At 40.6% G+C, this 24,287-nt stretch overlaps 1 protein-coding gene across 4 annotated transcripts in view; it reads right to left on the reverse strand.

Annotated features, from left to right (window-relative positions):
* Positions 1-563: 563 nt before the first annotated feature.
* Ros1 (ROS proto-oncogene 1, receptor tyrosine kinase) overlaps positions 564-24,287 on the reverse strand; it is a 155,928-nt gene continuing 132,204 nt past the window's right edge. For 3 of the 4 annotated variants that reach the window (XM_087596903.1, XM_087596902.1, XM_087596901.1), the window contains exons 40-44: positions 21,147-21,244; positions 20,366-20,566; positions 19,198-19,332; positions 8,224-8,387; positions 564-3,554 (exon numbers count right to left, since the gene is read on the reverse strand). In XM_087596903.1, coding sequence (XP_087453029.1) covers positions 3,247-3,554; positions 8,224-8,387; positions 19,198-19,332; positions 20,366-20,566; positions 21,147-21,244 — 906 coding nt within the window. In that variant the 3' untranslated portion in view covers positions 564-3,246. 4 annotated transcript variants of the gene reach the window in all.

Consider the following 24,287-nt stretch of genomic DNA (forward strand, 5'->3'; position numbering starts at 1 on the left):
TTTAGCCTTACAAAACACGCAGAGGGATAAAAGATGTCACTCTGCATTTAGGAATATTGGCGTTTATTGGGGTAAAATATAGAAACAGAATGTAAGCACACAGGGTTACCAACAAATGAGAAATAAAGGCAGCAGGGACAGCAGTAGGCTTTCCCAGATCATGGAATATGAAATGGTCCTGAGGAGGGGGCTTAGGAAAACAAAGGACAGCCAACAAATGAATCATTTCCACAGGAGAGAAAGCCGGAGATGGGACAGCGGGAAAGGGAGTGGGATGGGAAAACCAGGCCACCTCCGAAAGAACCTTCTAAGTCAGACCTTTACTTCTCTTAACATTTGTCTGTAGAGGGCACAGGACAACTTGCACAAGTTGGCTGTTTCCTTCCACCATTTGGATCCTGTAAAAATATAAAAATAAAAGAAGTATGGTGGTCTTTTACCCCACTAGGTCCGGCACCATGGTGCCCCAAGATATCTGCTAGTTATCTTGGCGGAAACACATCCCAGCCACATACTTTCCTACACTCAAACCGTCACATAAAAGAACACACAACACAATAATCTTAGATCCAATTGATAAGATATAATTGCCCACTTAAACATACAAAGCCCGGTACCATCCATCCCTTAGGAACATTAACAACAGCCTGTAAATACACAGAGCAGAATCTTAACATCACCTGCCATGGCTTCTCACCCTCTCCTTTCTCCTGTCTCTCCTTTCTGTTCTAGTCTCCTCCTCCTTCAAACTTCTCTCCTGCCCATCCTTCCTTCTCTTCCAATGACAGGCCTCCTTCTATCCTGTACCTGCCCCTCACCTGTACTTTACAAATTCAATGGGGAAAAGGTTCTGGTGAAGTCACCTGATTCCTGAGTATGTGACTAGGCAGCTGTCCTTGGGGCAGTGGAATTAGCATCAAAATACAAATAACTTCAGGGCAAACCACAACAGACAGAAGGTAGGTCATCAAGTTTGGTGGTGGCCATCACCATAACCCCTAAGCAACTCACTAGCCCTTGAGTAAAGCCTTTTAATTAGAACTATAGCAGCATATTAGTTTAGGTAAACTTTTGTTCAGTTGACAAGACTAAACAGTAAGAGTGTGGGGAGGGAAAGAGAGAGGTGCAGATATGCTCACATATATAAGGAGGCCATTGTGGTGTCGTCTCTAATTAGTCCTTGGTCTCTTTTGGTTGCTTTCAGTTTTCCATTTGTTTGTTTGAGACACAGTCTCCCACTGGACTGTAATTCACTGTTTCAGTTAGGCTGACTGGTCAGAAAGCTCTCAGTGTCCTCCTGCCTCTGCCTCCAGGGCTGGGGTTACAGGGGCACAGTGCTGCCTTAAGCTTTCTCCACAGGTGCTCACACCCCAAACTCACATCCTTTTGCTTACTTAGCGATCACTTTTCCCGCCGAGTCCTGTCCCCAGCCCGATGAGTTATTCTTTTCCTTTTCAACATACTTAGATTTTTCTGAAAGATCATTTCTTTCCCTTAAACAATTTTAAGTAAAAATGAAATTTACCCAAGGTGGCTATTTCATATCAAACATTACCACTCACTTACAAGTATTGTTTTTCCCATCTCTAACATTCCCAATCATACCTTGAAAATGAAATTTTTTAAAAAAGGTTTTTTGCTGTTAAACATTGGTGAATTCCATGTTTTAACATGTGCCATTTTCTCCACTTCATGTTTTTCTAATTTTTCCAGAATCGATTTTCACTTGAAGGAATGCCAATTATGTAATTAACAAATTAGTTGCATTTCAACAATTATTTCTATCTGTAACAGTTTACATACCAGATTCCCTGCCACTGTCTTATTTCGTACTAAATAACCCTTCCCGTATTATCTAGCATGAGTTAAGACTGCTGACTTACACTGCTTAGCTGAAACCGAAGAATCGTACTGCCTATTCCCCCATGGATAGCTATGGATTCTCTAGTGTCCAAATTGTAGTGAAAATGTATCAGACGGCAAGTCGAACGTTTCCTAGCCTAGGCTAGGAACACAGGTGTAGCTAGGGCACCATTCAAGGCATAAGATGTAAACGTGTAACTGTAGAAGCAAACCGATTCCCAGGAGAAGTTTTCCTGAACGTTGTTTCATTCGTCCTCATATAGTTATTACTTATTACAAATTATAGGGTTTGAATTAAAAATGCATAATCGCTTACATTTGATTTTAAGGATAATTTACTCTAGATTCTTAATATAAAATAGGTCTGACAAAAACTAATGATGGGTGAGTGTGAACCCATTGTGTACGGGGCTGGGAACGGAACCACGGGGTCCATCTATTCTAATCATGCACTCATCACTGAGCTACATCCAATCCCTTCTCCCAAATAATCCTTACATTAGGTTTCATGATGGCAGGATCACAGGACAGGGGCTAGAGAGTAAGGTCAGCCGTTAGGACAGCTGTCTGTTCTTCCCCATGACCCCGGTCAGTTCCCATCACCCACTGTGGCAGCTCACAGCTATCTGTCACTCCAGGTCTAGGAGCTCCGACACCACCTTCTGACCCCAGACAACACCAGGCATGTAGTGTGGCCTATGCCATCAGGCAGGCAAATGCTCATAAACACAAAACAAGAAAATAGATTAAAAATCATTGTTTAAATCACAAGATGATTTTTATGCCACCTGAGGACCACAAAATGTCAAACTTTAAGATCCAGAGATTTTCATGGTCCTGTTTTTTGCTATGCCTAAAGCTGCTCATCCAAGCTTCCAAAATACAAAAGACTTTGCGGTGATGATTAAAGGGAATATTTTATTGGAATAATAGCGTGCCAGATGATTCCTCATGGTCCACAGGCTGCTTCCTCCTGTGTGAGTAATTGTTTCCTGCATCCTCTTAAGGTAATCTGTAGTTCAGGTGGTCCTCAGCAGACTCCGGCCCCTCCCCCACTCACATCCTTGCATGAACCTAGTAAGATTGCCAGGGCAGGCAATGCTTTGAAGTAAAGGGCTTCAGAGGAGAGAGACAGTGATGTTTTCTTCCCAGACTTAGGATTTGTCCTGGGATTTCCGCACACACACAGGTTCCTCTGATAATCCACTGAAGGTTACGTCACTGGTAAAGAGAATGCTGAATGAAACATAATGGCTCTTGGAACCAAGATCAGAACTTTGGAACTTGGCTGTGTCAGTTCAGAGTCTAGACTGCCACCCCACCTTTCTTCTTTTTAACTTAATACAGTGTTCATCTCAGTGCTATGTTTCCTATGAGATACTATTATTCAGACACATCTCCATGTCCACTGTGAGCAAGACAGGCATAGTTCAGGCCTTCAGAGTGGCCAGGAGAGCCATAAGCCACCTGTGGTTGCTGGCAGAAATCTTTGTCTGCTGGTTGCCTCTCGTCTTTCTTCAGATCATGCAACCCAGATTCCTTAGAGCCTAGAGGACCCTCATAACGATCCTCACTTTGGCTACACTTTGTGGCAAGTACCATATAATTTAATCCTTCTTGGTTCCTGGTTTCCATCAAGGCAACTGGCATCGTGTCATCTGAATTCAAAGTGGCCATTTCATTGTCTTCACCTGTCAGAAAGTATAGAAGTTATTGGTTATGGCAGTATCTTCCTAACTTCTTTCTTTTGGTGTAATAATAATATACATTATTATAAGTATATGAATTGGGACAACTTTATATACACACACATATATATATACAACATATATATATATACAATATATATAAATTTTATATATATATATGTATATATATATATGGTTTGGCAGTCTCTTGTGCATATAGCTAAATGCTAAGAAGACAAGCGTAAATAGCACCTGCTCCCTGTCCTTCAGTCTACGGCACTCTAGGAGAGAAGTAGACATGTCACTGTAGGTAGTGACATTTGTTTACATAAAAGACTATATAAAATCCTGTGATACTGCAGATGTGAGAAACTCTACTTAAACAGGTGCGACAGGTCACTGCCTCGTGATGAAGTTAGGAGCCCCATGCCAGGCACTGCTTGTTAAGATAACGCGTAAGATATACAGTCTCCCAGAAGTAAGGCACGCACTGCTTATTCGTAACACAGAGTCATTGCTTCTTAAAGTTTACATTTGGATGGCAAGAGCTGGACAGTGAGCCAGTAGACCATAGAGAGCAGTGGGAAGAGGAAAGGCCTAGAGACTAACAGCACGCAAATGGGCTGCCATTTTAAAGAGTGGTCACAGGGTGCTCATGAGTGAGGTAAGATTCTAGCAGACATGCAGACTAAATAAGGACAATGTCCGTAGTTCTTTCATTCTGTTTTGTTTCTTTCTTATTTGCCACAGTACAGGAGATTGAACCTAGGGACTTAGTCATGCTACCCGAGTCATTTACCACTCAAGTACATCCGCCTTGTTCTGTTCGTTTTTGAGACAGGGATGCTCTGAAGTTTCTCAGGCAAGACTTGAACTCACAGCCCTTCTACATCAGCCTCCTCCCAAAATCAGGGGTAATAGGACTGTGTCACTGGGCCTGCATCCCCTTATAGCCCTGTGTTGATTCAGCTGTGTGGTTATTCTAAGAACATTCTAAAAGAAGAGAGAGCAGAGCAAGGCTTCGGAGGCAGGAGTAGGCTCAGTGAAGTAGCAGCAGGAAGCCAATGTGGCTGGTCATCTTCAGTTGTGAACAGAAGGGAAAGAATGCATGCTTGGCTAAGTTGGGTGGCAAGGTAGAGGAGGAGGATGGTGACATGAAGTATGTTAGTAGTTATTTTGATTGTTGTTCAAGTTATAGAGCCCTTATTGTGCACTGAGCAACATTCTAAGCCACAGTCATGTGTAACCCATTTTTTCCTATTGATTAGGTAGTGCTATTGTCTGTATTTAATAGACGAGGGAGATAAGGCACAAAGGAGATCAATGATGAGCTTAAGGCCATCCAGCTAGAATGAGTTTGTGTCCTGTTATGTCTCTCCAAAGGGTGGGTTGAATTTCCATGCTGTGGGAGAAACAGCAAGAACAGTGAACCATTCATGAGATACCAAGTTGGCATAATACCTAAGTTCTGAATACCAAGGGACAACCTAATTTCTACTAACTGTGGATATTGCAATATGTACTATGGGCAAAAAAAACAAAACAAAACAAAACAAAACAAAAAACAAAAAAAACCCTTGCTATCTATAATAATAGCTATAGAAATCATCAAGAAATAATATTTAACATTGAGTCATGCAGCAGTTCCAATGGAGTTGACCTTCATTAAGATAGTCTTAAAAGGCTTAGAGAAATCACAGGGGTTTCCCCCACAGTTTGCACCTTGTTAGCTGCTTCCCTGACATCCATTTAATCCATTCAATAGTGTATGGGAGTACTTCCGCCAAGCATAACTTTAATTATTTTTGCTTCGGTGAGTTTGAGGGAATAAAAAAATCACTTATGCGAAACAAATAAATTTCTTTTTGTAAATTATACTTCTGTGTGCCTGAGAAAAACCATTAACTATCCATTTCATCGGTTCAGAGTGCTGGCAGCAATATTTAGTAATTTAGTAAAGCCTGACCCTGGCAAGCTTTTAGCAATTAATACATCTTGCTACATAAGAGCTCTGGAGAGATGGTAGTGATGGGGAAGGTTGTTTTGATACTTTTTTTTTCAAAAAGTATTCACTACAAAACCTACAGATCAAAGCTAAAGAAAATAAAGACTTCCGAGTAAGACAGGGTATTTAGAGGCGAGACATATGCCGGCTGACTGGCTATGTTTAGAACAGCACAGGGCATTGCGATTTGTTTCCTGTAGAACTCTTTGAGCTGGTGAGGTGATGTTTACACAAATGTTGGGATGAAGTCACTAGGATATTTTTACTAGGTGCCCAGATATGTTACTAATTTCTCTCTCTCTCTCTCTCTCTCTCTCTCTCTCTCTCTCTCTCTCTCTCTCTCAAACCTCCCCCTTCCAACTTCCTTCTCCTCCATTAGGTCAGTAGGACCAGAGCATAGACAATGACATTACTGTTATTATTGCTGTATTCCTACAGTGCTTTGTTTAACAAAAATGGAAAAAGTCCTTCCAGTGACTTTCTTTGTTTCTTAAATGTCTCCCAAAATGATAACGAAGACAGACACCTCCAATGCTGTGTTAAATATGCTCATTAGTCTGCAAAGCAACAAATTATTTCCCTCATATTATAAATAATGATTACATTCAGTTTGCTGTACAGACCCTGCTTTAGCATTTACAACCTTTGCAAATCTGCAAACCTTGCTCTTCACTGTGTTTCTTCTCTCCTTCCTGCCTCTCTTCTTCAGTCATAACCTTAGGCACCAAAGATTCTAGTGGTTCCCAACTTCCTCCCATTCCTTAACTTCAAACGGCAGAAAAATTATTTCTCTTTTACTATAGTTATATTTCTATCAGCCCAGATTACTCTTTAAATCATTATAGTGTAATTGTTAAAGATTCCAACCTCATTATTTCACGGGCTTATGTCCACTGTCCACTTCTCTGATTTTATTAATGATATTTGTTCCTTTTGTTTTTATTTTTGTTTTTTTGAAGCAAGATCTCACCATGTATCCTTGGCTTTCCTGGAACCCCCTATGTAGATCCAGCCGCCTTTGAATTTGTGATAATGTCTCTGCCTTCTGAGTGCTGAGATTGTAGGCCTGGGCCACTACATTGGACTTTGCTGCTCATATTTAGAACCTCAGTCCTCTCTGACAACACCTAGTATCCAAATCTATGGGCTATAATCAAACCAAAGTGGTGCATGATTTCTAGCAAGCAGTCAGAAGAAGCTCTTCCGTTCTGCCTGGCTGTACAGCCCTTTCTTGTAACATCACCGAGAGCGTGTGTGAAGATACTTTGATGTCAGCATCATTTGCTTCCCCTGCTAGCCTCACAGGTGAACTGTTAATAGGTCTATGGAAATTTCTAGTAGAGCCTTAGAAAAAGATAACCTGTCAGGCCCACAGGAGCATCCTCTGTGGTTTTTTATAAAATGCATTTAATACACCAGGTAGGAAAGATTCCACGAGTAAAAACATGAATTCTTAAAATATATTGCAAGTAGAGCAGAGCACACTTGTAATCTTAGCACTCTTGGGGTGTGACAAGAAGGTTCATAATTCAAAGTTGTGGTGGTTTTAGTAAAACTGGCCCCCATAGGTCCATAGAGAGTGGCACTTTTGGGAGGTGCGGCTTTGTTGGAATAGGTTTGGCTTTGTTGAAGGAGGTGTGTCTCTAAGCGTTGGGCTTTTAAGGTCTCAGATGCTCAAGCCTAGTGTGACAGTTCTCTTCCCGCTGCCTTCAGATCTGATATAGACTTTCAGCTACTTTTGAAGCACCATATAGACCTGCATGCCGCCATCATCCCCACCATGATGACAACGGACTTAACCTTTAATTGCAAGCCAGATCCAATTAAATTTTTTTAAATAAGAGTTGCCATGGTTGTGGTGTCTCTTCACAGCAATAGAAACCCTAATTAAGACAAAAGCCATCCTCAGTTACATAGTGAATGTGAGGCCAGCTTGGGATATATAAGGCACTGTCTCAAAACATTAGAATAATTAAATAAATAATAAAATACAGATCAACTGTAAGTTCTGTAGAATTCACTCCCTCCGTCCTTTACTAGCTGCTCAGTGTACTTTGGGTTTCCATGACAACACTACCTTCGGGTTTTCCTCTTCCTTCTCTGTTATCTCCTATCCATGCCCACCAACTTGTGGTGACAGTCCCTCCTATCCATGCATACCAAACTACATATTTTCCGGAAAACATACAAATAGATATTCATTAAAGTAATTAGAATGGTGGCTTGGCAGGAGGTGGGGGTGGGAAATGGAGGAAGTAGAACCAGAGAGGAATATGGAGACGAACGGACTAAAGAGATAAACAAAATAAGACAGAAGCCCCGCAGAGGCCAGTGATGACAATGTGCCATAAACAGAGAGTATATAATTATCTAAACTCAACTCTGCAGTTGAAATACAACTGATGAAGGGTAAGGAGGCCATGAGCAGACTGAAGGGAAACAGCCTACCATGTGAACTCTCCTTTCTACTACCTTAGACAAGCATGATCTCTTTCTTGAACTTTAATACACAATACAAGGCATTTTCCAAAGAGATGCACAACAAACAGGATAGTGATGTCGCCAGCATATGATTATTATTACCTACCCTAAAGTACCTGCTCTGTAGATTCATTCCATTGTAACCTTGGGAGAAACATTGTAACCCTAAATTCTGCAGAAGCTTACCTTCAAAGCCTTTGTTGATGACTCCACCAGCAGGAGCTGCTTGTCCACAGTGAGAAACATTGTTTAAGGAAACATTTCTGAATAACTGAAGCTGGTCTTGAATGTTATAGAAAGTGGGTCTTTGGTCAGGTTCTTGGGCCCAACATCGGAACATTAAATTCCACCTGGACATGTGGATAAAGATGGGAAAGTACGTGATGGCAGAAAGTTGTTACTGATTGTCAAGGGAAGGGCATGTTAGAGAACCAGAGTTGTATCCAGCTCCCCAGCTCCCTACAGATGTTGACATTATCTCGGTGGTAATAAATCTAAGTTAACAGATGGGTATATGGATGCTTAGGAATGTTTACTTAGCACATCAAGGAACTGATACCTTTAAAAACTGTTGAAAGAGCAAAAGGTTCGTTATTTATAATTCCACAGAAGTTTATAACCAAATCTAAGGTTCACTACAGTCTACATAGATGTCCAGTAGCAGAATGAAAGAAGGAACCCAGATTCGAGCTCAGGGCTCTTCTTCATACACTTCAAAGAGTAATTTAGGTATTCTCAGTTCCTCATACACATACACAGCAGGTCGGCTGAATTGCCTTTTCAGTCAGCACTCATAACAGCATGTATCCATTGACTCATCCTAGATTTCTTAGACACTTGTTTTACACCAGCATAACATTTGTAGCTAGGGTTTCCAGAAGTATGGCTCCTGTCTTCATAAGTGACATATGTGATAAATGAAAAAGAGTGACAATTTATCACACCGCAACTCAAACGAATGGGGACGGGGGGGGGGAGGTAACTCTCCAAATATTGTCTGTAATTAGATCTTTTATAGAGCTCCCACCTAAAAGAAGAAAATATCATCATTTAAGATGGTGTACTATGGGGTTGGGGATTTGGCTCAGTGGTAGAGCGCTTGCCTAGGAAGTGCAAGGCCCTGGGTTCGGTCCCCAACTCCGAAAAAAAGAACCAAAAAAAAAAAAAAAAAAAGATGGTGTACTATATGATCTAGTTCAATCCATCATTCTAAACCATCTTTTTAAATAATGGTCACATTTCTCGGTAACAACTCATTTTGTCTCATTTCTGGGTTCCCACCACCTCCACTCTTATCTGCCAAAAAAGAAAGAGGTGTGCATATTGCTGTGTTAGGGCACCATGAGCAATCCTCCCTAACCTCCAGGATTGACCAGCTACACTGTATCCATCCACAACTACAGACTCTGGCAGCTCTGCTGGGTGCCGGGGATCTTCTCCCTTGAGCAGGGTGTCTAGTCTCAGACTTCTCTATGACTCGGCCATTATGGAACTGTAGACACATATGAGGAAAACCACGCTCATTTCTGCTGTATCCCCACATGAGGCTACCTGTCTAAATATCTAACTCTGAACAAAGAGGTCAGAGCACGTGGGAAGGAAAGGAAGTCTGGAAGTACAAATTCAATGCTCTCTGTCTGATATGCCATTCTACCTTCTTAAGAAGGATCAGTCTCCCCGTGTCAAAGTGAGGGGTCACGTGCTCAACGCTCTCTGTGTCCTCCCAGAAAAGACGAAGGGAGTGTAGTGTTCCTAGCCTTGATGTTGCCTCATCAATCACTGGGAGCCTACAGCAGAGGACCTAGCAATGAAATCTCTTCCCTCCTACCTCTATCTATGAAGTTCTCTTTTCCCACACTAGTCCAAAACTGAAAAGCAGTGAGGCTTCTACTCATTTCTTTAACATGAAGTATCATGGCTAACACTGCTGCAGTGGCTCAAACTCTGTGACCACCATCATTGGTTTTCTAAGCTACAAACTCTTCAAAACTTAATTATTTTTGAGAATATCATACATGAGTACCATACATACACGATTTATATCTCTTCCCACAGCTCCTCCCCTACTCCCCACTCCTCAGCAATTTTACAACCTTTTCTTTTTCAATTTCTATTCTAAATTTAAATTATCTTATTATGTAGCATGAAATGTTAATTTTGATTTCAAAATTTGACTGTTACACACATGTGCTAAATGTACATGTGTTTAGGGCTGATCATTTGAGACTGAAGAGCTCATCACTGGAAAAAGCTGATTCTCCCTCCCTAGCCATTAATTTCCTGTAGCTCTACATCGAGGGGTGGGACCTTAGAAAAATTCCAGTCCACGTTCACAAATCACATTGGGGAGTTCCTGTTTAGGCAAGCACATTGTTAAGATTCCATGGGTATAGCTTCCCTGTCATGTCTAGAAGACACGACGACCAAGTACATCCTTCCTTCCTTCCTTCCTTCCTTCCTTCCTTCCTTTCTTTTTCTGATTTTCAGAAATATGAAGCAAATTAAGGATGAACAGAGGAATGAATAAACATAAACTGGGAAAATTTTGAAGTATTAGCATCACCACATCAAAATATAAATATGTAAATATTTCAAATTGTATTATGTACTTGAAAAAGTACAAAAGAAAGTAAACACACATTCTAATACATGGGAATATTTCTGGTGAGTTCCTCACAGAAGGCCCTTCTGCACTGATGCCATTTAAGCCCGTGAACTTGTAGGGGAAAAAAATGCTAGTCATTAGAGCAAGGTATGTAAGTCAGAGAGTGCAAGACGGCATGTGCTAAGGCTTAAATTTGGAAAGAGCTCAGCACTATTTTTATTAGATATTCTTTTATTTACATTTAAAATGTTATCCCGTTTCCTGGTTTCCTGTCCATAAACCCCCTATCCCCTCCCCACACTTTCTTCTATGACGGTATTCCCCCACCCACCTCTTTCCACTTCCCCACCCTGACATGTACTTACACTGGGGGGTCCACCCTGGGCAGGACCAGGGGCTTCTCCTCCCTCTGGTGCCCAAAAAGGCCATCCTCTGCTACATGTGCAACTGGAGTCATGGGTCTGTCCATGTGTACTCTTTGGATGGTGATTTAGTCCCTGGGAGCTCTGGTTGGTTGGTATTGTTGTTCTTATGGGGTTGCAAACCCTTCAGCTCCTTCAATCCTTTGTCTCCAGTGGGGACCCCATTCTCAGTTCAATGGTTGACTGCAAGCATTCACCTCTGTATTTGTCATGTTCTGGCAGAGCCTCTCAGCATGCACTTCTTGGCATCAGCAATAGTGTCTGGGTGTAGTGACTGTATGTATATGGACTGAATCCCCAGGTGGGGCAGTCTCTGGATGGCCTTTCCTTCAGTCTCTGCTCCACACTTTGTCTTCGTATTTCCTCCTATGAATATTTTTGTTCCACCTTCTAGGAAGGACTGAAGCACCTGCATTTCAGTCGTCCTTTGTCTTGAGCTTCATGTGGTCTCTGGATTGTATCTCAGGTAATTCGAGCTTTTGGGTTAATATTCACTTATCAGTGAGTGCATACTATGTGTGTGTGTGTTTGTGACTGGGTTACCTCACTCAGGATGATATTTTCTAGTTCCATCAATTTGCTTATGAATTTTATAAAGTCATTGTTTTTGATAGCTGAGTAATATTCCATTGTGTAGATGTACCACATTTTCTGTATCCATTCTCTGTTGAAGGACACCTGGGTTCCTTTCAGCTTCTGACTATTATAAATAAGGCTGCTACAAACATAGTGGAGCATGTGTCTTTGTTGTATGTTGGAGCATCTTTTGGGTGTATACCCAGGGGTGGTATAGCTGGGTCCTCATGTAGAACTACATCCAATTTTCTAAGGAACCTCCAGACTGATTTCCATAGAGGTTGTACTAGCTTGCCAGCCCACCAACAATGTAGGAGTGTTTCTCTTTCTCCAGATCCTTGCCAACATCTGTTGTCACCTGAGTTTTTTATATTACCCATTCTGACTGGTGTGAGGTAGAATCTCAGGGTTGTTTTGATTTGCATTTCCCTGATGACTAAGGATGGTGAACATTTCTTTAGGTACTTCTTAGCCATTTTATATTCCTCAGTTGAGAATTCTTTGCTTGGCTCTGTAGCTCATTTTTTGATAGGGTTATTTATTCTCTAGAATCTAACTTCCTGAATTCTTTGTATATATTGGATATTAGCCCTCTATCAGATGTAGGATTGGTAAAGATCTTTTGCCAATCTAATGGTTGCCATTTTGTCCTAATGACAGTGTCCTTTGTCTTCTGAGCTTTGCAATTTTATGAGGTCCCATTTGTCAATTCTTGATCTTAGGGCATAAGCCATTGGTGTTCTGTTCAAGAAATTTTCCCCAGTGCCCATGTGTTCGAGGCTCTTCCCCACTTTCTCTTCTATTAGTTTGAGTGTATCTGGTTTTATGTGGAAGTTGTTAGCTAGACTAACCAGAGGGCACAGAGAATGTGTCAAAATTAACAAATTCAAAAATGAAAGGAGAGATATAATAACAGAAACTGATGAAATTCAAAAAACAATCAGATCCTACTACAAAAGCCTATACTCAACAAAACTGAAAAGCCTGGAGGAAATGGACAATTTTCTAGACAGATACCAGGTTCCAAAGTTAAATCAGGATCACATAAACCGTCTAAACAACCCCATAACTCCTAAAGAAATAGAAGCAGTCATTAAAAGTCTCCCAACCAAAAAAAGCCCAGGTCCAGACGGGTTTAGTGCAGAATTCTATCAGACCTTCAGAGAAGACCTCATACCAATACTATCCAAACTATTCCACAAAATACAATAAGAAGTAACACTACCCAATTCCTTCTATGAAGCCACAATTACGCTTATACCTAAACCACACAAAGACTCAACAAAGAAAGAGAACTTCAGACCAATTTCCCTTATGAATATTGATGCAAAAATACTCAAAAAATTTCTCACAAACCAAATCCAAGAATACATCAAAAAGATCATTCCTCATGATCAAGTAGGCCTCATCCCAGGAATGCAGGGATGGTTCAACATATGGAAATCCATCAATGTATTCCACCACATAAACAAACTCAAAGAAAAAAACCACATGATCATCTCATTAGACACTGAGAAAGCATTTGACAAAATTCAACATGCCTTTATGTTAAAAGTCTTGGAAAGATCAGGAATTCAAGGCCCATATCTAAACATAGTAAAAGCAATATACAGCAAACCAGTAGCCAACATCAACTAAATGGAGAGAAACTTGAAGCAATCTCACTAAAATCAAGGACTAGACAAAGCTGCCCCCTGTCTCTCTACTTATTCAATATAGTACTCAAAGTCCTCGTCAGAGGAATCAGACAACAAAAGGAGGTCAAAGGGACATACATTAGAAAGGAAGAAGTCAAAATATCACTATTTGCAGATGATATAGTATATTTAAGTGACCCTAAAAGTTCCACCAGAGAATTACTAAGCTTGATAAACAACTTCAGCAAAGTGGCTGGATATAAAATTAACTTAAACAATTCAGTAGCCTTCCTCTACTCAAAAGATTAACAAGCTAAGAAAGAAATTAGGAAATGACACCCTTCACAATAGTCACAAATAACATAAAATACCTCAGTGTGACTCTAACTAAGCAAGTGAAAGATCTGAATGAAAGCACTCTAAATCTCTGAAGAAAGAAATTCAAGAAGATCTCAGAAGATGGAAATATCCCATGCTCATGGATTGGCAGGATTAATATTTTGGAATAACAAAAACCCCAGGATAGTGAAAACTATCCTCAACAATAAAAGAACTTCTGGGGGAATCACCATCCTTGACCTGAAGCTGTATTACAGAGCAATAGTGATAAAAACTGTATGGTATTGGTACAGAGACAGACAGGTAGACCAGTGGAATAGAATTGAAGACCCAGAAATGAACCCACACACCTATGGTCACTTGATGTTTGACAAAGGACCTAAAACCATCCAATGGAAAAAGATAGCATTTCCAACAAATGGTGTTGGTTCAACTGGAGGTCAGCATGTAGAAAAATGCAAATCAACCCATTCTTATTGCCCTGTACAAAGCTCTCATCCAAGTGGATCGAGCTCGGCACTTTTTAAAAATCTGAAAGAAGGCCAGAATGGCTGAAATGCAGTTGTGGAAAAGGAGAAATGAAGTGGCGTTAGAAGGGGAAGCAGGATTGTCCAAGTCTCACAAACCAAGAAAAGAGCTATTAGAGGTCTTAAGGACACACACTGCCCCTTTAAAGGACCATTCCAGCCAACAGAGGGATATTGAATTGTACCTGAGCTGAGTAGAAGCTACTGACTAAAGACTAAGAGACATTACAGTGTGACTAAGTCGTTGACAGTGCAACTGGAATGGGGTTATGTTCTGTCACTAGATGGCAACTACCCACAAGTCACCATAGGTATTGTATTTACGTATCTATTTTAGGAACTATAATGCAGTCTTGAATACATTAATAAATTGATGTATATTTATATATTAATAAAAATGCCACTTGAGTTTATTTCATTTCTAGCCATGTACCTCTAATCCACGTTAGTGCTGAATGTCGGGGTATCGTGAGAAATATTAGATGTTTTGTGTGGACTGTTCTGGTGCCTTCAAGGGATGGCTAGTTTGGCTACAGAATGCCAAACCTAGCTTTGATTCTATTAGAATCATACCTGAGAAAGAACTGAACAATGATGAGATCTGTCACCTCCTCCTTTATAGTCAGTGCCTTGCAGTTACAGAGCTGACCCATTGATTTCAAAGATGGACCATTACAGATAAGATTATAATGGATGGCAGATTGTGGACCCCTACGCAATAATTAAAACATAAGTCTGGGTGACTAATCTAGACATTTTCTTTTTTTTAAGATTTATTCATTTATTATATATAAGTACACTGTAGCTGTCTTCAGATACACCAGAAGAGGGCATCAGATCTCTTTACAGATGGTTGTGAGCCACCATGTGGTTGCTGGGAATTGAACTCATGACCTCTGGAAGAGCAGTCGGGTGCTCTTAACCGCTGAGCCATCTCTCCAGCCCGACATTTTCTTAAGAATTAAGATGAGCAATAAAAAATAGTAATGGCCAATAACATAAGAATTAGGATGAGAAAATGAAGTAAGCCTTGTGGTAGCATTTTTGAGAATAAAGATGTTTGCCTAGAGGCTGACAAACTATGTCAAGCCATCGCACTTGAGTTACAAAGTTTCAGGCTATCTGCAACCCACTTAATAGACACTACGTACAGGAGTGGAAGGAAGAGAAAGAAGAGAAGTGACACTTACTAGCCCATCACCCACACACATGATCTGCCCCTCTGGAAGTGGTGTCTCTTATTTTATCTATATAATTTCTTTACATAGATACACTTAATGTTTTTATCTAGGAAGACTTTTAACTTGCCTTAGTCATCACTTTTAACTTTCTATATACCAAAACATGATATCCAAGGCCTGTCTGTCCTGGGAGGCAGAGACAGACACAGACTAAGGAGAAAGGAGTTATGAAGCTACAACGTCTACCAGTAAAGAATGTAGACTCGAATAGCAGTAAACTGCCAGGGGGGTGAAATGAAGAGGCTTTAAGAATTTAGTAATTCTAAGAAAGCTTTACTCGGGTCTTTCAAGTAAATTAACAATGTTCACGTCAGTGCCTAGTACTGTACATTACACACCTCTAAAGTCACAGTAACAAATACCCAAGTGCATTATCCTGGATGCATTTGCTATTTCTTGAGTTCATTTAAATTTGTGTGGGATGCTTGTTCTGATTCCAGGAGAGTACCCATTATACGTGGAGTAATTCATTTGCCTAAGTACTGGACTTCAAATCCCTCCACTCGCTAGTGTGGCCCTTTGATCTTCTTTACGTCTTTGCTTTTGTTTTGTTTTGTTCCAAAATAGCATGAGACTCGTTAGCTGTGTTCAGTATTGCTCTTCATGCATATTAAAGCCCTTGGATTCACGAAGCCATTGAAGTTCACAGAGGAGAATGTCAGCGTCTTTTACATGTAAGCAGGCAAGTGTCTGTAACTATTTAAATAAGACACATAAAATACAAGCTTCGAGAATCCCTCTTTTTGTTGTGTCCAATCCAGAGAGATGTAGAACTGAGCTGAATATTTTTAAGAGTAGAAATGATATGTAAGGACGCCACAGCCTGCCACTGTTGTGCCCTACATCTGAGGGTCGCTGCAACAATTCTGTCACTGTGATGTGTCCGTCCCAGGCCCCCTTGAACCTCATGCTTACAGCAGAATTTCTCTTTGATCCTATTTTCTTCATAGGAATGGTGTGGTGGTTGCTCCCAGTAAAATCTGGAGAGAACACCATTGACTGGGCTTTCCCCTGTACACCTGAGCCTCCCAGCAGAATACAGGAATGCTCTAAACTCCACATTCCAGCCATAGCTGAGGAGAGCAGGGTATCAGAGCTTACCTTCCCCAGGAATCATCCAGGTGCTGACTAGTGAGGTGGTGAGGGGAAGGTGCAACGTGGCTCGGCACAGACTTTCCGCCTCTAAGCTGGGCCTGTGATCTCAGAGGCACACTTCAAATAAAACTTAGTTCCTCCTGGGCTCCAAGGAGAGTAGTTAATCTTTATCGTGACAACTTAAGGCCATGGCCAGATTGAATGGCACGAGGGCTCTACGTCCCAGTACAGCTTGTTTCCGTGATGGCTCTGAACTCTTCTCAGACTTCTGCAGAGTCATGAATTATTGCTCCCTTTTTAAATGATATTCAAATCAATTCAAAGCCACCAGTGAGCAACCTTGGTTTCAGCAAAGTATACAAAAAAATGACATCAACATGCAATGGTAATTTTGGAAGGTTTTTGTTTTGCTTTTTCCCATAATGCTTTGTTTGACCTTTTTTCCCTTACCCTACAGGTCTTTTGCTTATATTTGATGATTTCTATGAGGTTTGCTGCATGTGTACCTCTGTATCTATTTGTGTCTCTCGTGCTTCTCTTTGAAGGCTTCTTTGTGTGCATTCATTTGGGACTATTCAGTTTAGTTCGTTTTTACTTTGTCGTATTTCATTATTACACCTTTCAGACGTCTGTTTATTTCTAATGAGAGAAATCAGAAAAGGATATGGATTTGGGTAGGTGGGGAGTTGGAAATATTCTGGGAGGAGTTGGAGAAGGAAAACCATAACCTGAATATATCATATAAAAAGAATCTGTTTTTTATTTTTAAAAAGGAAAAATAGGTCAATAATGTATTCTACTGAGAAATTATTTAAGACAAAGGTACTCGAAATATCATCCTTTCCCTGAACTCCTAATAAGAACATTCTAGGACTTCTTCGCCCTTGAATTTTATTATCTTTGACTACAGCAAAATCTGAAATTCAACATATCAACTTGGACTTGGCTCCATCATCCCAAAACAAAATAACTGAACACAGAAAAAAAAGTATAATTCAATAATCTATCTCTTAAAAGCCTATCTAAAAATATTCCATGATTATGATGAGACAGACATGTTTTATACCCCTGGTGGAGGTAACAACATGAAAGACAAAATTATAAGAGCATAAGGAACGCATTGTGTAATGAAAATTCTAGAATGAATTTCTGCATGCTTGCAATATGAGTAGGAGGTAGAAAATAGTGATTAGTTTTCCAACTGTGTAATTAGATTTATTGCATGTTTGGGCATACTCATTTTCCCCTCTCGTCCTAAATTAAAGGTCTGGTATAATTTCTTTAAGTTAAAGATTTTCCCCATTGTCCGCCAGAAGACTCAGGAATCAGTTTAAGGTGTTGCTGTCAGGTGTGTCTGTGTCTGAAAGGTGTAAAGGCTGAATTTGTATCCTTTAGCTGGAAGATTGAAGTAATACAGAAGCATTCACCAGTGCAACAGCCAACCAAGGTGCCCAGCTCTTAATCGTTCTTTGGCTCAGGTCTAAATAGTCCTGGAAATAACACAGCCTAGTCAAGGCAGTGAAACCACGGTGTGCATCTGCATTCTGCTAATTCCTTTTGCATTTGTCTGTACCACACAGTTTAGCACTTTATTATGTGCTGGCTGGCCATCTGACGGCTGCCTCTACAGTCTCATCCAGAGTGCATTCCAAGATGTGCAAGAGCTGCGGCCCTGGCATAAAGACCTCTGCACACACACGACGTTTGACTTGGCAATGGATGTGTAATACTTTCTCGTTATTTGTTGGGGTTTTTGTTTGTTTGTTTTTTATAAATCTTTTGTGTAAAATACACCTTGGAAAAAGTTACAGGGCTTGATATTTCTGTCGATACCATCTATAGCTGAATTCCTTTTCTTTTGTAATTAAGCTCCAATCATTCGCTCTCGAGGGGTTACTATGAGAACTCAATAGTGGTCAGGATCAGTTTGGCCAAGTTAGTGTGTGGTAGAACATTATATTATAGCTGTGTGTTACTGCATATCATAGTAATTTTGGGTTAGGTGTGCAAATGATTCAGTCTATACAATTTTTTAGTAATATTGTATCTTATTGATCAGTATTAGCTATATCAAAAGGACAATTCAACTTCTAACTAATATATTCTTACGTAATAGACTATTTTAAGACACAGATTAAGATAGTATCCAAATAAAGACTCTTGAAGTAAAGTGAAGAAGCACACACACACACACACACACACACAAATACACACTCACACACACGCACACACATGCACACACACTCACACACAAACACACACACACATACACACAAACACACAAACACACTCACACACACATACACACACACAAACACACATACACGCTCACACACACTCACACACACTCACGCACACACACATACACACAAACACACAAACACTCACACACACATACACACACACAAACACACATACACGCTCACACACACGGAGAGAGATAGTTTTTTTCTATTTATTTAAATTTACTTACTATGGCTACAAATATATTCAACTCTCCAAAAATTTGTATTGAAGTAAAATAAAGCATGTGCATATTTTTTAAAAGCCATAATGTATTGAGTAAATTAAATCCCACCCTCAGTTTATATGTCATGTGAGATGTACAAATATATAAATCCCAGGTTTTCTTTTAACGAGCCACAGCAGGGAGCCCTAAGACCGCGTATGCACATGTTTCTATTTTGGGGGGCACTTATGTTAACATAATCAACTTACAGATCATCAGGACAGTTTCTCGGTGGCTCCAGTCTCCCTCCTGCTTGCACATAGTTTAAAACATCAAGGTTGGAATGCGCTGGATAAGGTTGATGACCAAGAGTTAAAATCTCCCAAACCAAAATTCCAAAAGACCTAGGATGTTAAAGGGCTCTCTTTAATTATATTTATTGCAAACATCGGGTTTACAGTAGCTTCCAACATCATTATTCCTGGGGCTACGGGGGCTACTTTGTGATTGGCATTATTGGCCTTATAAAAAAGCAAAAAGGAGACTTAAAAGGAGGTTGACGTTAAGAAGAAGTAGAAGCAAGACGCTGTGGATGGACCACATTTCAAAGACGATAAAAAGGCTCGGAGTAGTGGCACCCACACAAAGACATTGGTGCAGGCGCAGGCGCATGTGTACACAGACACAAGAGCGCATGCAGACAGGCATGGAGGTGGGCGAGAGAGCTTGTCACCATTTCCTCCTCCAACCCTGAATTTGAAGAGGATAAAATGATGGCAACCACGGAGAAGCAAGTCATAAATGGTAGCGGATGGCTGAGGATATAAAGTTTCTCCTATGCAAGTTCTCCCATGGCTTAAGCAACTTAAAATTCACTGGACCACGAACTTTTTAGCAGCTCGAATGAAAAGCTGGGAATCAATGAGCCAAACTCACATAGCCAAGACTGAACTTTCCCAGTGCCCTACATGTCTTCATGACCTATGGCTTCAAGTCTACCTATAAACGAGTGATGAAACAGCCCCTGTGGGAGGTATTGGGGGCACATTCATGAACATTATCGATAAGTACTATTTCTCCCAATATAAACACCTTTGCATATACCATAGCTGCAAATATATATATTTGCAAATATATATATACATATATATACACAGCTTTAGTGAATAGCAAAATGCTGTAGAATTTTAAGATCAATGATGAAAAAAATCGAGAGAGAGAGAGAGAGAGAGAGAGATACAAAGGATCTGAGATCCATATAGCTATCCTGAACCATTAGCCTCAAGTGAGTCACTAAACCTCCCTTCAGAGAGAGAGAGAGGAAGAGAGGAGGGGAGAGTAAATAAAATAAAATTTAAAAACGAGAGCAAAATTAGATAGACATCCTGATAGTTAACAGTTTTTTGCCCCCATTGTTCTGTGTCCTATTTAGCTCACCATACATCAGACTGGGAAGTGAAGATTCCATCCATCAAGTTTTCAGGAGCCATCCACCGGACAGGAAGCAGGCCTTCCCCTCTCTTTCTATAATAATCATGCTTATAGATTTCCCTTGCCAAACCAAAGTCACCGATCTTGACTACCCGAGGACTGGTATAGTCTTTCACAGACACAAGGCAATTCCGAGCTGCCAGATCCCTAAAGTAGAAGTTACATTTGATAGTAACAAACAGATATTCCTGAGATCACGCAAGGCTAGATGGTCTGGAAAGAATGGAGGAGACACCTGATGATTGATATTGGTTGACACTTTGATAAGGTCCAGAATCTCTTAGGAAACAGATCTCTGGGCAGGTCGATAAGGGACTTTCCATATTCGATTAGTTGAAGGTGGAGAAACCCAGTCTAATTTTGTACAGCTACAGGCTAGGGTCTCAGATTAAATAAAAAAGGGAAAGCCAGGTAAGGGACCAGCATTCGTTTCCCTCTGCTTCCTGAGTACAGATGCAATGTGACTCTGCCCCACACTCCTGCTGCCATGACTCCCATACCATGATGGACTGTTCTCTCAAGACAAGTAAAACAAACCCCCCTCTCTTCCCTAAATTAGTTGTTGGACATTGCTTTTCTCTTAGCAATGAGAAAAGTAGTACAGAGACTACAATGTTGGTGCTTCGTGGAGTAGTGAATGTGTTCAACTCTCTAGTGTGGGCTTCCCAAACTACACATGGTTGTCCTGTGACCACCCAATAAACGTGTATCCAGAATCTCCCAGTACCTGTGAATGAAGTGCATCTGCTCCAAGTAGACGCAGCCTTTTGAAATATCTACACACAGCTCTACCAGGTCAGCCAATGTGAGTAAAGGGCCAGACAACTATAGGAGAGAAAGACAGCATTATATGTACTTTTCTGCTTGGTGCAAAACCCATACACATACGTGTGAATATACATGGGTGCGTATGTGTATATGAGTGTGTACACTACTCTATGATGTGCTGAAGAAATTTTGTTATGGTTACAAGAACTCCGGAGGAAAACATACAATCAGGCATGATAGCAAGCTGTATTTGTAAATTTGAAACCTAGTTCTGGCGTCAGCGAGTGAGTTTTCTCATTAATCAAGCACTTGTATGTAAAGTGGGCATGGCACAATGGACTTTTAAAGATTTAAAATAAGATATACGCTATTGCTAACATACAGTGAGTACTTAATAAATAAATGGTATCTGGTGTTATAGAATTATCAATAAACTATTAAAAATAATAACCTGTGCTAGCTAGATTAATGATTGATTTAATGGCTTTTGATTATATTGGTCAGGACAATGGGTCTTCATAAGACTCCCTCCATGTAAATTGTCAGTAATATTATCTTTCCAGATTACTTTTTGATCTAGAAGAGCCAGCACAAGCTTATACTCATCGCAAGGAATTCTAGTGGAAAACAAAAGCCAGTCAAATTTTTTATTAGTAGCATATGGAGAAAATTCAAAGTTCCTGCCTGGAGGCCATAGTCATACATTGAGCCTTTCCATATCCCTGCAATTACCTTGGTCCAGGCCTTTGTCATTCCTAATCTGAGGCATCCAAAGGCTTCCCATGTGTCTAACCTCTTGTCTTCTCATTAACTCCCTGGTTGTGCCTCACTTCCTGTAGAACTGATCATCAGATATTGGGCACAGCCTCGTGGCAGCCCCAGGCTGTGTCAGACTCTCTATGTGCCCATTAATTTTCCCTTTGCTTCTCCTCTCAGAAGCTGCACTTTAGTTTTTTTTTTCAACTATTTGCCCTTCCTTACATCTGCTCTGTGTTTTTAACCCTCCTCTTTCCTCCGACCTACTCTTTCCTCACTAGAATAGACCCTCATTCTGGATATTACCCACATCCTTCACTGAGTGTCTCAATGACCTCCAAACCCACACAGTCTTAACAATCTGTCAGTCACTCATGTAAAGGTGCTGTCAAGTGCTACCCAACTGCTTTGCTCATGTCACCAAAGTGGAGGTCATCTTCATAGTCAAGGACAGAATACCACCATGGTGCCGTGGCTCTACCCTACCCATGGCTGATTCACCAACTCTGTCCTGATGTTCCAAAGGAATCTTTATTTGGATTACAGAGGCTCAAGAGGAAAACATACAAATACTATATCTGTAGATTTGAAATACAGTTCTACTAGTAATTCTTTAACTTGGCTTAAATAAATTGAAAAGACAGTTTTCTTATATATAAGATGAATTAGTACAACTGACCTTTCAAGATTGAAAATAAGATGTGTAACATGGCTTATATATAACAAGCATTTAATAACACCCCTTCTAAATCGGATCCACTAGATACTTATGTCACAGCCTATGGTTGAATCCTGCCAGATATCCTAACTGGCTGACTAGCTGCTGTATGAACAGAACCCTATGGGCAAACCCCAATTTAGCCATGAGCACTTTATGACTCTTTTAAACTTCATGCTGGTTACCAGCACCCTTCTAATACAATCTCCATGTTGCTGCCTGCATTCCTAACCATGCCTCTTATCCCTTATCACATGTTGGGATACCCCCATCACCCCATATTCAGCCTCCTTAGCGTTAGATGCTATCATCAACTGCCACTTGTTGTATCTTGCTGAACCCTCTAGTCATATTAAAGCTTCATCAAGGTCTAATCATTCAATGAGAAAATGTTTGTTACTCGTACACCTCCTGCCTTGGTTTGTCCCAAACATACTAAGTCTTCCAGGTAGCAAATGGACAGCTAGCCCAGCTTTCTCCAACTAGAAAGTATACTCCATCCTCCACGGTCCAGCAATGAACTCCATGCTAACTGCCTTTTCTGTTTTCTCCCTTACGTGCAAACAATGTATAACCCTGGCCCACCAGCAGGGACTTTGAAATTTTCCGTATGCTATGTATTAATAAAATGCCGTATGAGAAGTTCCTTTAAAGTAAAAGTCATGAGCTCTGCTCTCCTACCGTTACAGCCCAAAGAGAAGTTGACAACTTTGATTGTATTTGGAAAGCACCATGTATGCTTTTCATGATTTATTCATGTCTTCTATCTCAGTATGAGCCTAGAACACCAAAACTTTAAAGAATAAAATAAAATAAAAGTGTTTGATGCAACGCTTCAGTTCATGGGTAAGAGAGCTGACTGCCCTAAAGTGAAAAACTAAGCAACCATTTCTGGGCCTTGCTGTTGTTAATACTTATGCTGCCATCCCAGCAAGAAAGTTACCCATGCTGCTGATTCTAGCGTAGTGCTTCTGAGCACTCCTGTACGGAGGTCACTGATCACATGTGAATTAGCACGAAAGGAGGGAGCATGCGTGGTATTGGCATATGGGACTCAACACCCAACAGCACCTTGTCTTCCATAATGAGAGTTCGATAAGTCCCAGGATAGCAAACTATGGCTATCCTGGAGCAAGCAGGAGGAAGTGCTCAGGAAGTACTCAGTTACCGTTCTAAGTTACGATTTCATCAGACAGTAAGTAGAAAAAGCAAGTGATGATGAAGACATCACACAGTGCTTATGAGCTGGTCCACAGATGAGGAAGGTGAAGCCTGCCGGTCATAATACTTGGCTCACTCCGCTGCATGTAGTGATGAAACCTCATACAGGTGAAAACCCGGATACTGATAAGTGGCAAAGTCCAGTAACCGTTGGAGAAGGAGGAAGTAGACACATGCCTCTCTCTATCCTTAACCCAGAAGCTATCTCCAGTTGATAACTGCATGAAAATGAACGTTGTCTTCAAGTGAGTCTCATTGGGGAAACATACTAACAATAACCGGCCAAGAGAAAATGGCCGACAGAAAGCGCCAACCTCTGCTGAGGTCATACTCATCTTCAGAGGTTCCTTGTCTCATATTGTCTTCTCAGGGCTGTTTATTTTATCTTAATTTTTATTTTATCTA

Source organism: Rattus norvegicus, chromosome 20, assembly GCF_021556685.1.
Source record: "Rattus norvegicus strain SHRSP/BbbUtx chromosome 20, alternate assembly SHRSP_T2T, whole genome shotgun sequence".
Lineage (NCBI taxonomy): Eukaryota > Metazoa > Chordata > Mammalia > Rodentia > Muridae > Rattus > Rattus norvegicus.